The sequence below is a fragment of the Alnus glutinosa genome, chromosome 7, assembly GCF_958979055.1.
Source record: "Alnus glutinosa chromosome 7, dhAlnGlut1.1, whole genome shotgun sequence".
In the NCBI taxonomy this organism is placed as follows: Eukaryota; Viridiplantae; Streptophyta; class Magnoliopsida; order Fagales; family Betulaceae; genus Alnus; species Alnus glutinosa.
Genome location: NC_084892.1, coordinates 25,483,925 through 25,497,250, shown reverse-complemented (window position 1 = coordinate 25,497,250; position 13,326 = coordinate 25,483,925). Strand labels below are relative to the sequence as shown.

The 13,326-nt window shown below is 40.0% G+C and overlaps 1 protein-coding gene across 1 annotated transcript; it reads left to right on the top strand.

The window, feature by feature from the left end:
- Positions 1-11,950: 11,950 nt before the first annotated feature.
- LOC133873374 (glycine-rich protein DOT1-like) lies at positions 11,951-12,298 on the top strand. Its single transcript, XM_062311088.1, has one exon. It carries the CDS (start codon positions 11,951-11,953, stop codon positions 12,296-12,298), a length of 348 nt encoding a protein of 115 aa, XP_062167072.1.
- Positions 12,299-13,326: the final 1,028 nt, after the last annotated feature.

Genomic DNA, 13,326 nt, shown 5'->3' with positions numbered 1-13,326 from the left:
TAATTCCGCTCAGGAGCAAAACTTCTTCTTCGCTGCTTAATCGGTCGATGACTCAGGTCGACCATTAGCTTGTGAACTATCACAGATGGAAGTATTCCTGGCATGTCCTTGTGGCTCCATGCGAAAAAATATTCATTTTGCCTCAGGAATGCTACCAAGGCCTTCTTTATTTCAGGGGAAAGCTGCGAGCCTACCCGAATCTTCCTCTTCGAGTTACCGAGCTCGAAGTCTTCCAATTCCTTGACCAGCTCCCCCAACTGTGATTGCTACTTTCCATCGTCTTTGGTCTTCTCTCCGAGCCTCATAGCCTTAGGTAGCTTTTTCAAGCTTGTGTTGTAGCATTCTCGGGCCATCTGTTGATTTCCCTTTTCAACGCCGACCCCTTCTTCGGTGGGGAATTTCATGCTCAGGTGGGGGGTTGAGGTTACAACTTGGAGATCATTGAGCGCCGTTCTTCCAAGGATGGCATTATAAGCCGAAGGTCGATCTATTATTAGGAACCGGACCATTATAGTCCTTTGCCTCGGATATGCTCCTGCCATGACCGGGAGCTCGATTGATCCGAGCGGGAGCACCTGTTCTCCTGTGAATCCCACTAGCGAATGCCTAGCTAGGACCATTTTTCCTTGATCGATCTTCATAAGCTTGAAGGCTGACCTATAGAGGATGTCAGCCGACCTTCCTGTGTCGATCAGGATGCGGTGAATCTTGTGGTTGGCAATGGCTAAGCTTAATACCAAAGCGTCAGTATGCGGGAGAGATACCCTTGCATAATCATCATCCGAGAACCCTATCACCTGGGCGTCCCGTTTCCAGGACTTTGGAGGTTTTTGTACTGAGTATACCTCGAAATCCCTTATCTGCCTTGCATATGCCTTCCGGGCCGAGCTAGACTCTTCTCCTCCTCCAAAACCCCCCGAAATCGTCTGAATCTCCGGAAGGTTTTCCCGTGGTTCTAGTCGGGCTTGGCTTCTGCTTCTTTCTCGTGCAACCCGAGGATCTGGCCTGCGTTCTGGTTCCCTGCCTCTTTCCTGTTCTCTCCCTCGGTCATTCCAGGGATTATTTTGATTTTGGTGGAACCGATTGTAATTTTCCTAGGGGCGGTTATCGTGCCCTGGGTCCTGGAGAATTCTTTGATTTGTGAGGAATCGGACAAGCTTTCCATTCTCTATGAAACGCTCTATTAGAATTCTCAAGGAAATACAAGCTTTGGTGAGATGCCCGATGGTATCATGGAAAGCACAATACTGGTCTGCGTATGGTGAATTCGGGTTTACGAGTACTAGCCTGGGCTTTCGGTACATAGGGTCTCGCTTTATTTCCAGGAGAACATCCATTATAAGAGTATTGAGGGGAGTCCAGTGGTGACCCCTGAGCGACTCCCAGTCTCACTTTGGCCGGTGCTCCTCTTCTTCTGAAACACGCTTACGCTCCTCTTTCCGAGGATCCTTTTTCTTCTTTTTCTTCTCGGAGGTGGATGCATGAGTCTGTTCGGATCCTAGTAGGGCTCGGAGCGTTTCCTCCTGGTTGATATACTTCTCGGGTTTATTCATAAAGCCGTCTAGATTCTGCGGGGTCTTTCGGGCTATATCAGCCATGAGATCCCCATCCTTTCGGATTCCCTAAAAGAGGGCCCCGTATATAAAGTCATCGGTTGCTGCCTCAGCTTTAAGCCGCGCCTGGTTGAATCTCATGAAAAAATCTTTGAGAGACCAGATGGCTTTCTCTTGACCCTCCCGACCATGAACTGCGTTAGGAACACCCTTCCGAGGTTGTCGAAGTGACGGATGGAGTTCGATGGAAGCTTCCTGAACCAATCACGGGCATGGCTGGAGAGGGTGAGTGGAAAGGCTCGGCACGCTACCATCTCGGGTGTTCGGTGGAGGTCCATGTGGGCACGGAAATTATCTAGATGCTCGACGGGATCTTCAAGACCTGTATAGAATGGGATCTCCGGGATTTTGAACTTCTCGGGAAGGTGAATGTTGGCCACATCCTCGGTGAAGGGAGAGTTAGTAGTTTTTTGTAAAAGATTTTCGACTAGAGAAGCGTTTCCCTTGTCGTTTTGTTGGATAGCAGTAGTTAGAACGTTGCATCTCTGTTCTAACCGTGTGATCATGCCTTGCACCGCCCTTTCGGCCTCGGCTTGAGGAGGGGGAAGATTTCCGTGGATTTCTTCCTCACGGTCATTTCGCTCTCCGGACCCCTCAACTCGGCTGCCTTCGTTTCTTTCTTCCTCCCGACGCTCTCCGATGAGACTATCGTGGGCCTCGCGGTTTTCTGGATTGGTGACTGTCCGATGAAGCTCTGGGACCCGAGCCTGGAGGATGGCATTCATAGTAGCCAAATCCTCAATACTTTTGGCCATCTGTTCCATTCGTTAATTCAGGCGAGTAAGTTGGGGATCATTGGAGTTTCCTTCCTCCCGGGCATTTCGGTTATCCCAGGGTACTCTGTTCGCTTCTGATCTAGTGTTCACCATAGTGGATTTTTAGTAGAAAAACGACACAAGTCGGTTCCCACAGACGGCGCCAATCTATTGAGACAGATTCTGATAGGTGACGTGTCGATTAGGAATTCGTCAGGGTGTTCCTTCTTCACTCTGCAGACAAGAACAAACACTACATCGGGGGGATGCCGACAATCCCGCTCTGATGCTTAAGTAAATGTATAGTTTAAGAGTAAATGTGCAGAGTAATGATAGAGAAATTAATCAGCGTACCCCTATATCTTGAAGGGTCTTTGGTATTTATAGAGATTGGAGAGCAGTTAACTGATTCCCTGTATATGCGGGAATCAGTAGTTGAAGAGAACGTGGCCTCGGGCGCACGGATATTTCGGGCCCACGACCCCTTATCCCGGGTGCACGATCCTTTATGAGTGACGTCGTTGGTGAAGCTTTGGGCGCATGATTTTAGTTGTGCTTCGTGCGTCGCGTCCCCTAAATCCCGGGTAATCCCGAGATTTAAGCGGACGTAGGTGTCAAATGGCACCCGGGTCGGATAATTGGGTCGGTTGAACAGGTTGGGCCCAAATGATCTTGGTGGGCTTGGATAGATTAATTCCTCTTGAACCGCTCTGGCCCGGTCGGGTGGACCCAATGGGCGTTGTGCTCGGGTTGGGCCTGGCCACTGAGGAGACAACTATTTTCCCTAACAAATAGTGTAATTATCCCTAAAGAAAAAGCATAGAAATAAGATCAGAGGCTTGATCTTAGTTGATACTTCATGTAATTCCGATATTAAAGATTTAACCATTTGGGGTTGAGTTGGCAAGCAAGTGGCGTAGCTGGGGGTAGTTGATATTTTTAATTTAATGATAATTTTGAATGACCATTTATATTAGGGTCAAAAAAGTGTTCATGTGGGCCTTATGTGCGCTGGCCATGAGGCCCAGCACTTTGGAGTGGAAATGTAGGTTATGGGCTGATCTAAGAGGATGATCATGACAAAAATTTCTTACAAAAGATCTAAGAGTATTTTTAGTAGACTCATTAAAAATAATTTTTTGATTATTTTGGTGAGCTAATTTAGTGAAAATGTCCAAAATAGCTCTCCAGCCGACTAGTAGCCACACTAATTTGGTGAAAAAAATTTGATGAGTGAACAGTACTCACCTGTTCACTCACCAAATCTATAAAAAACTACTAAAACTTTCTCTCTAAATTTTTTAATTTCTCTCTCATGTATTACACACAACCTCTATTTTGAAAAATATTAATTAAATAGAATAGTGATAATGGATAGCTAAAATAGTAAAGCCTCTATTTTGAAAAATATTATTTAAATAGAATAGTGATAATGGATAGCTAAAATAGTAAAGTTGCTGGGAGTGCTTTAAAAAAGTAGATGACTAGAATAAAAAAATAAAATTTTTTTTTTGCTATTTTAGCTAGTAAAATTTGATGAAGTGACTAAGAATACTTTAGTAGGTTGCCAAAGGTAGATACCCCAGGCTCAACCCTACAGAGATTATGTAATAATTTTTGTCAAAATCTCCACTTATTCTTTTTTTTTCTTTTTTTTTCTTGTTCCATTGGAACCTTATTTATGTTTTCATCATAAATAAATGCCATAAATTATTTTTATTTTCCAAAAAATTGTAATTCTTTTGGGTATGTCCAAAAAAGCCAAATTGGACCTATCCTAATTAATAATTTCTTATGAGTTGGCCCCCAAAATAATACTAAATTGGATATTTGACTACTCTCTTCCTAATTAAAAGGCTCATTAACTTTAACACTAATTAGGACCATTTGTCTATGAGATTTGGATCAAAATACATTTTTGAAATGTTCTTGCAACCATTTTCCAGAACCTAGAAATTTTCTCATCAAATTTACTAAATTTTGAGCTATTTTCATAGAATCTTTCGTTAGTTAACTAGGAATTAACCTTATTAACTAATAACATACTATTAATCCGTTAGATTAATTATGTGTGATAGGGGGCGTTATTTGACCATTTTGACAACTGACCTAATTAATCACTTTCTAAGGGTGATATACATTAGTTTTTAAACACTCTTTCTATGGCTTAAGAAAAAAAAGGGAAAGAAAAAGATGAAGAGTTCCGAGTACTACTATGCATGTGTCTGTGAAATTCCCAGGCTGGATCCATGTTATTTTGGCCTCTTTCAAGCTCATCCCATGTGCTTTGCAGCGCTATTTTTCTCTCAAAGCTCTGATCTCTAGCTGATGCCATCATTCTCTCTCTCTCTAAAGAGAAGAAAGATACCATATATTTGTTCCTCGATTGGTCTCTTAGCCCTGTGATGACCATAAATAAACTTGCTTGTTGCAGCTTAATTAAGACGATGAGAAGTCAATTAAGAAAAAAAGGTTCACAAGTGGGAAAGATGGAGCAGTACTTGAACTGGGCACAAGCTTTAGCCTCAGCATGGGCCTTCATATTGCTTTTGGGTCTCATTTGTTGCTGCCTCACAACCAAACCTCGCCACCAACAAGGCAGCACAGGCAGCGCCACCGCCAGTTGCAGTTGTGATGCTGGCCTTCTTGCACTTTGATGATTAATGCGATCACTTGCTTCTACACAAATTTTGGATTCTTAATTACATTCTTTTCTTTCTTTATTTGACTTCTTTTATATATGTTTATCATGAGGCTGATGAAATCTGCCTGCTATTCCAACTCTATCTTATTACGTTGACATGGACAAAGGATTCAACTGTTAGTGAACCTCCTCCAACCATCAACTCCACGTCATCTTCAGTTTCTAAAGACTCCAACTTCACATGCAACTCTTCATCATGTATCACACTGCAAGACGACCAGCTCATCAACATCAACAATATACCACAAGACACGGTCATCAACAAATTGCCTGGAAAGATAGTGTCCTCAGATCATGGAACTCATTTGAATTCAATATTAGAGAAAGGATAGAAGCTTAGTTATCTTCATGTGTATTTTAAACTTAATTATCCTTGTGTGTAATCCTGTCAGGTGGTTTTACTTTCAAATGTACAGAATCATAGTTCAACATGAACTCTTGTAACATCTCTATATATACTACATCAACACTTAGGTTCTGATTAAGTTAACTAAACCTATTCCCTATCAAATCTTTCATGGTATCAGAGCCTATCTAGGCTAAACCCTTTATTTTTCGTATCCAAATGGCCTCTTCTACTGTGTTTAATTCTTCCGCTCTTCCAACTCCTACTCAGCTTATCAAGCTGACCGAAACCACCTATCTTCTATGGACTTCTCAACTGGTTCCAATTTTGAAAACACATGATCTTATGGGTATTGTGGACGGTTCTAACCCATGCCCCCCAGAATTCTTGACCGATGCTGAAGGCAAGCATGTTCCAAACCCGGCATATTCTGTCTGGGTCAAAACTGACCAATACATTTTGAGTTGGATCAATCCCAATCTCTCTGAATCAGTGTTGTCTACTGTTTATGGACTGCACACCTCTCGGCAAGTGTGGGTCTCTTTAGCCACTCAATATGCCTCTGAATCCAAGACGCGTGTCTCTCAATTGAAGCGTCAACTTCAGACTTTACAACAGGGTTCCAAAACCTAACTGTTTATCTTCAACTTGCCAAATCTTATGCAGATCAACTTGCTGCTATTGGCCAACCTGTTGCTGATGAGGAGTTCATATCCTATGTTATGAGTGGTTTAAACCATTCCTTCAACTTTTTTGTTACTATGATCATGATCTTGACTCGTCGAGCCCCAATAACAGTTGCTGATTTTAGTGATGAACTGCTGAATCATGAACTTCTGCTCAATCAGCAGACTGCTCCTTCTGTCAACAGTAGTTTTGCTATTCTTGCTCAGAAACCAGGTGGTGGCAATTCCTTTGGCCCCCGCCCATTTTGACGTCACTATCCTCAGAGGTATCTTCCTCCGTATAACAATGGGAGGCCACCTATGGGATTGTCTTCTTTTCCCCGGAATCACAACAGTTCACCTCGTCCTGCTGGTCATTCAAGCCCCAATGGTTCTTCTGGCCCTGCTCATGGTTCATCTGCTCCTAGTTTTTCTAGTCGACCACCCTGCCAAATCTGTGGAAAAATAAGTCATCAGGCCTTAGACTGTTTCCACATAATGGATTATGCATATCAGGGACGCCATCCTCCACCACAACTGGCTGCCATGGTTGCTCAGCATAACACAGCCCTTGAAGATCATCAATGGTTTGCTGACAGTGGAGCTAATGCTCACATTACAAACGAGCTTGAAAATCTGACCATTTAGCAGCCATTTCAGGGTCCTGATTCAGTAGCAGTGGAGAATGGAGATGGTCTAGTCATTGAAAATACTGGTTCATCTACTCTTCTTTCAACTACTTCTCCATATTCCACTCATCCTTTTAAACTTAAAGACATTTTACATTGTCCTTCTGCTTCTACCAATTTACTGTCTATTCAGAAATTTTGCAAAGATAATGCTTGTTTCTTTATCCTAACCGACTCTCATTTCTATGTGAAGGACAATCAGACTTGGGAGATTCTGCTGGAAGGCAGAAGTGAAAATGGCTTGTACCCTTTGCAGTTTCAGAAGTCTCTTTTCAAACTCAACCGATGTTTTACTGCTTTCTTAGGTTTAAAGACCACACCCTCCATGTGGCATTTCAGATTAGGTCACTCTTCATTTGTAACAGTGTCCAATGTAATCAAATCTCATCACTTACCTGTTCTAAGTGGTGATTTATCCAATAAAAAGTTCTTTTGTGATTCCTGTCAACTTGGTAAAAGAAAGTCATTATCTTTTTCATCTTCTAATCGTGTTTCCACTTCTCCTTTAGCACTCATACATTCGGATCTCTGGACATCTCCAGTGACCTCTCTCAGTGGTTGCAAATATTACGTCATCTTTGTTGATGATTTTTCCCGTTATACTTGGTTTTATCCTTTGCAAGCTAAGTCCGAAGCTTTTCAGTGTTTTGTTAAATTTAAGGTCTTAGTTGAGAATCAATTTTCCTGCAAAATCAAGAGTCTTCAATCTAATGGTGGGGGTGAATATACCTCCCATCAGTTTCAAACTTTTCTTTCTCAAAATGGTATTCTCCATCGAAAGTCATGTCCATACATATCCCAGCAAAATAGTCTCGCAAAAAGAAAACTAAGACACCTTCTAGAGACTGGTTTAACTCTCCTTGCTCATTTGGGTCTTTCCAACAAATTTTGGGTTGATTCCTTTCTTACTTCCACTTATATTATAAACCGGCTCCCTACTATGGTCTTACAAAATTTATCCCCTTTTCAGAAATTGTTCATCACTCCTCCAAATTATACATCTTTAAGGGTTTCTGGTTGTAAATGTTTCCCCTTACTTCATCCTTATACAACACATAAATTGGAATTTAGATCCAAACCTTGCATCTTTTTAGGTTACAGTCATGCTGGCTATAGGTGTCTAGACATCACTTCTGATAGAGTTTTTCTTTCTAGGAATGTTGTTTGATGAGAGCTTTTTTCCTACAAAAGATCATGCCAAGCAGCAACTGCCTTCCAAGCTCAATGCCTCTGCTGATGTGTTTTTTCCCCTGCCTCCAAGCATTACTCCAATACTGTCCAGTTCTACTCCTCCACAAGATGACCTCCTTTTGGTTTCTCCTGCACCAGTTTCAGCTCCAACTTCACATGCCTTCACAGATTCAATTCTGGACTCTACTGAGGTATATCCTCCTTCATGCATTACATCATCTATTTTACATGATTTCCCTTCTCCTGTCACTAATGACTCAGTAGTAGCATTACCTGAACCTATTCTTGCCAATATTGACTCAGCAGCAGCTTTACCTCAAACTGTGGTTGTTTCTCATTCTGACTCATTGCCTATATCTTATTCTACTTCTCATTCTTCACACCCACATCATAGTATGGTCACAGGATCCCAAACAGGATCCTTGAAACCAAAACCCTTTCCTGATTTTCAACTTTTCTACACATCTAAGCACCCACCTATTGCTCTTCATACTTCCTTATCTCTAGTTGGACCTACTTGTTACACAAAGGCTGCTACTGATTCACGTTGAAGATCTGCTATGGCTCTTGAATTTGATGCATTTATGGCCAATGTTACTTGGACTCTATGTCCTAGACCCTTGCATAACAATGTCATTCGGAATAAATGGGTTTATAAGGTCAAGCAACATGCCGATGGCTCCATTGAACGCTTCAAAGCACGCTTAGTTGCTAAGGGTTTTGATCAGAAGTGTGGTCTGGATTACACAGAAACTTTCAGCCCTGTAATCAAAACAACCACCATCCGAATTGTGTTGGCTCTTGCAGTCCAATTTAATTGGGAGATTCGACAATTGGATGTCTCCAATGCATTCTTACATGGCATCTTGTAGGAGGAAGTTTTCATGGAACAACCTCAGGGTTTTCAAGATAAAGATCAACCAAATTCGGTTTTCAAACTCCATAAGGCTATTTATGGTCTTAAACAAGCACCAAGATCATGGTTTACATGTCTCTCGGGTGCCCTGCTCAGTCATGGTTTTCATGCTTCTCTTGTGGATACATCTTTATTTATTTTTCTGCAAGGTGATGTTCAAATCTTCATTTTAATATATGTAGACGACATTATTATTACTGGGACTCACAGTAAGATTATTTCCTCTATAATCTCAAAGCTTCAATTGCAATTTCCTCTCAAAGATTTGGGTCCTTTTCATTTCTTCCTTGGTGTCCAGGCTACCCTCTCCTCACATGGACTTCATCTTTGCCCGACAAAGTATATTTCAGATCTTCTACACAGGGTTCGGATGCTAGGTGCAAAACCCTCTAAATCTCCATGTTCCTCAGGTGCTAAGCTATCCAAATTTGATGGTGAGCCTCTGCCAGATCCTTCTGAATATCGGCATGTGGTAGGTGCCCTACAGTATTGTACTCTCACAAGACCTGAGATAGCATACTCTGTGAATCAACTTTGTCAGCACATGCAGTCTCCAACTACTACACACTGGACTGCTGCTAAGCGAGTCCTTCGATATCTTAAAGCTACACCTTCACATGGCCTCTTTTACTCAAAAGGACCTCTACAACTGCAAGCATTTTGTGACTCTGATTGGGCTGGCAGCCCCGATGACCGCCATTCAACATCTGGTTTTTGTGTTTTTCTTGGTAATTGCTTAATCTCATGGTCCGCTAAGAAGCAACCGGTTGTGTCCCGTTCTAGTACAGAGGCGGAGTACCGTTCATTGGCCATAGCAACTGTGGAGCTTTACTGGTTAAGAATGCTTTTTAAAGATTTGTCAATCCCTCTTCCTCATGCTCCAATTCTCTGGTGTGATAATGCGAGTGCCTTGGCCTTGGCATCAAATCCGGTCCATCATGCTAGGACAAAGCATATCGAAGTCGATTATCATTTTGTCCGAGAAAAGGTCATCAATGGTGATATCTCGATTAAATACATCTCCACTCTTGATCAAATAGCTGACATTTTTACAAAGGGTCTCTCGACAGCTCGGTTCACCTTTCTCAAATCCAAGCTTCTGGTTGATTCTCCACCCATCAGCTTGCGGGAGACTGTTAGTGAACCTCCTCCAACCATCAACTCCACGTCATCTTCAGTTTCTAAAGACTCCAACTTCACATGCAACTCTTCATCATGTATGACACTGCAGGACGACTAGCTCATCAACATCAACAATATACCACAAGACACGGTCATCAACAAATTCCTTGGAAAGATAGTGTCCTCAGATCATGGAACTCATTTGAATTCAATATTAGAGAAAGGATAGAAGCTTAGTTATCTTCATGAGTATTTTAAACTTAATTATCCTTGTGTGTAATCCTTTAAGGTGGTTTTACTTTCAAATGTACAAAATCATAGTTCAACATGAACTCTTGTAACATCTCTATATATACTACATCAACACTTAGGTTCTGATTAAGTTAATCAAACCTATTCCCTATCAAATCTTTCATCAACATGGTGAAAAAAAAAATTTCAGACATATTGACCGTTAATTTTGGCTTTTAAGATCGTTATAACTACATTAGTTCCTAGTACTTTTAGTACTATGATTTTAAATTAATTAAATTATGATGTGAAAATGTAAAAAAATTTGTGTCTTCAAATTGTAAGCAAGAGAGTTAATTAAAGGTTAAAACACGATTTTAATAGCTAAATTACAATTTTAAAGATTAAATTAAAATTTTACCAAACGCTTAATTACTTTCTTTTCTTTTTTATTATTTTATAACATTAGAGAATTGAATTAAAATGGGGAGTCGTTAGTCGTAACATGCACAAGACTTCTTGTTGTATTCAAAATTTCAAATTCCTTCCTTCATTGAATAGTTGGATTTTATTATTATTATTCTTATTATTATAAAAATCAGAATTTCTCCGAAACTAATCTATAGTTTCGGACATTGACATCTGCATGCAGTCCAATCCTCGAACTTCCCTAGACGTTTCATTTTAACAAGACGACAATATTTCCCAGAAAAGCAAAAGAATTAGCAACGTACACGGAAGATGGTGATACATTAAACTCTCAGTTTCAATTATATTCTATCCGTAAGAAAAATTTATGTGATATATAGAACATTAATTAGAGAGTGCTTTAATTTTTCAAATTCCTCCTTGAGAAAAGGATTTTCAACTCCTTGAAATCAATTTGGGAGGTGGGGAATACTGTGGTAATCAATAAAATATATTTGGGCTTTAATCCAACTGGAATGGATTATAGATTGGAATATATATCACATGGGCCTTCGTCACATGAGATATTGAACCGTTCTTGTGATCAATCATTTATTGGTTTTTAAATATTGCTAAGGACCGAAATTCTCGCACATTTTATTTTTATATATAAACCGGCTGCATGGTGATGTATAAAACTGAAAAGCCAAGCATGATTTAAGCTGTAAAGAAGAAATTATAAGGAGATAATTAACAAATTAAGCCAACGAACTGCATATATAATTGCAAGACAAGCATATATAATTGTAGTAATTAATATATTGTTTCCCGATTATTAAATGGTGTCGGTAGATGCTGATGTTATTAATTTGGACAGGTTCAATAGTCATATTGGATGCACGTATCATCATCAATCATACTTGCTGATATCATGACTAGGTTTTCTCTACGTGACAAGCAAACTCTAGTTTGAGTCGTTTGACCAAATAATTAAGGAGAATAAATTAAATAACACAACGCATGTTCTCGGTTTATCCAATAAGCTAGAACCTCGTAGGATTCAATATTATTTAAAATTCGGCCCCCGATATTGATGGATCTTTTCATGTGGATGTTACCTTGTACATATCACGGAAATTACACGAATTTGAAGCATAAATATTACGTTATCCCAAATGTTGACCTTCGCTATATAATTAAGGAGAGGCAAAGAGAAATTTCTGCCTGTTTATAAGTACGTCGTTTGGTTTTTCCGGCCATAGTTGTATAGTCGACGAAAGATACGATATACGTACGTACACTTCAAAGTTATGGGGTGTCTTTGCTACCGAGGGCGTAAGAAGAAAGCAAAATCTCCAACAGCTGCTCTGCATAGAAGAGGTAATTATCATTCGAGAATCAAAGCTTCTCAAGGTGGGGCTGCTAATGGTGAGGCTGGCTCAAGAGACGGTGACATGGTTGTTATGACGACCGATTATGGTGCTGCTGTACTAGCAGCTACAGCCATTTCAGCCACAGCTGCTTCCGCAACATTTGCTAGTGACGGTGGGGGTGGAGGAGGAGGAGGTTGTAGTGGTGGTGGCGGTGGCGGTGGCGGAGGTTGTGGTGGCGGTGGCGGTGGTGGCGGAGGTTGTGGTGGCGGTGGTGGTGGAGGTTGAGGTGTCGGTGACTCTGGTGGACCGGTGGTTGTAGCATCTATGTATTCATATTACACCATGCCAATTACTTTGTAGAGTTGAAACTGCAGTTTCAAGAACTTATGCACTGGATTTTTTTTGTTTTTGTTTTTAGTCATGATGTATAGATGTGCGTTAATCTTCAATCAAATGATAGTCTTATTACGTTCTCAATTTGAATTTTATTTGATTTTGAATTAATGACCATTTATATGAGAGACTCAAAGAGAAAGAGGGGTGCCGGGGGAGGACCTACATGGGGCCAGCCCCCAAGCTTCAAAATTTTTCTTCAAATTTTACTCATAATTTTTATTTTTTTTAATTTTGCCTCCTCATTTTTTTTTTTTTTTTTTTTCAATTTGACGCTCCCATATTCAAAAGGCTGGGTCTGCCACTGAGCGGTGCTCCATAAATAAGGGACAGAATTTGGATGATGATCATATACGCTTTTTTACTATATATATGTGGATGAATCATTCTATATTTCATTGTTAAGAAATTACTGTTAGAACAAACACTACACTTCCAATTGATAAGTATCACCTAGAATACTACAAAAAAAAAAATAATGTTTCTTGCACAACTTTTACATAACTCTAAATACTTTATTTTTTTTTAATGATCAACCATTGAATTTGTTTTCTTACATGTGAGCCTTAAATATTAATGGTTGATTTTTTTTTAAAAAAAATGTTGTTAGAATTTTGCAAAAGTTATGTAAGAAACATTACTCTTAAAAAAAAGGGCATTTACCATTGTAAATTTTCTTAGCGGCCGAAATAATCACCGATGTATATGGAATTTTTTAGCACCTTAATTTTATGGATTCCAATAAATCTCATAAATAAGTGTCCTTAAAACAAAAGTATGAATAAATGTGAACTATTTATTGGTGTTTTGTGTTGTCAAAAGCTGACATAGCGTTAATTTTATTTTCAGGGTTAAATACCTTTTATGGGGGTGGCTCGACTACTTCCAAGAATCAAAGTGAACAATAAAAAAATAAAAAA

Excerpts from the sequence above, each read along its gene's own strand:
- LOC133873374 (XM_062311088.1), top strand. The coding sequence starts at position 11,951 with ATGGGGTGTCTTTGCTACCGAGGGCGTAAGAAGAAAGCAAAATCTCCA.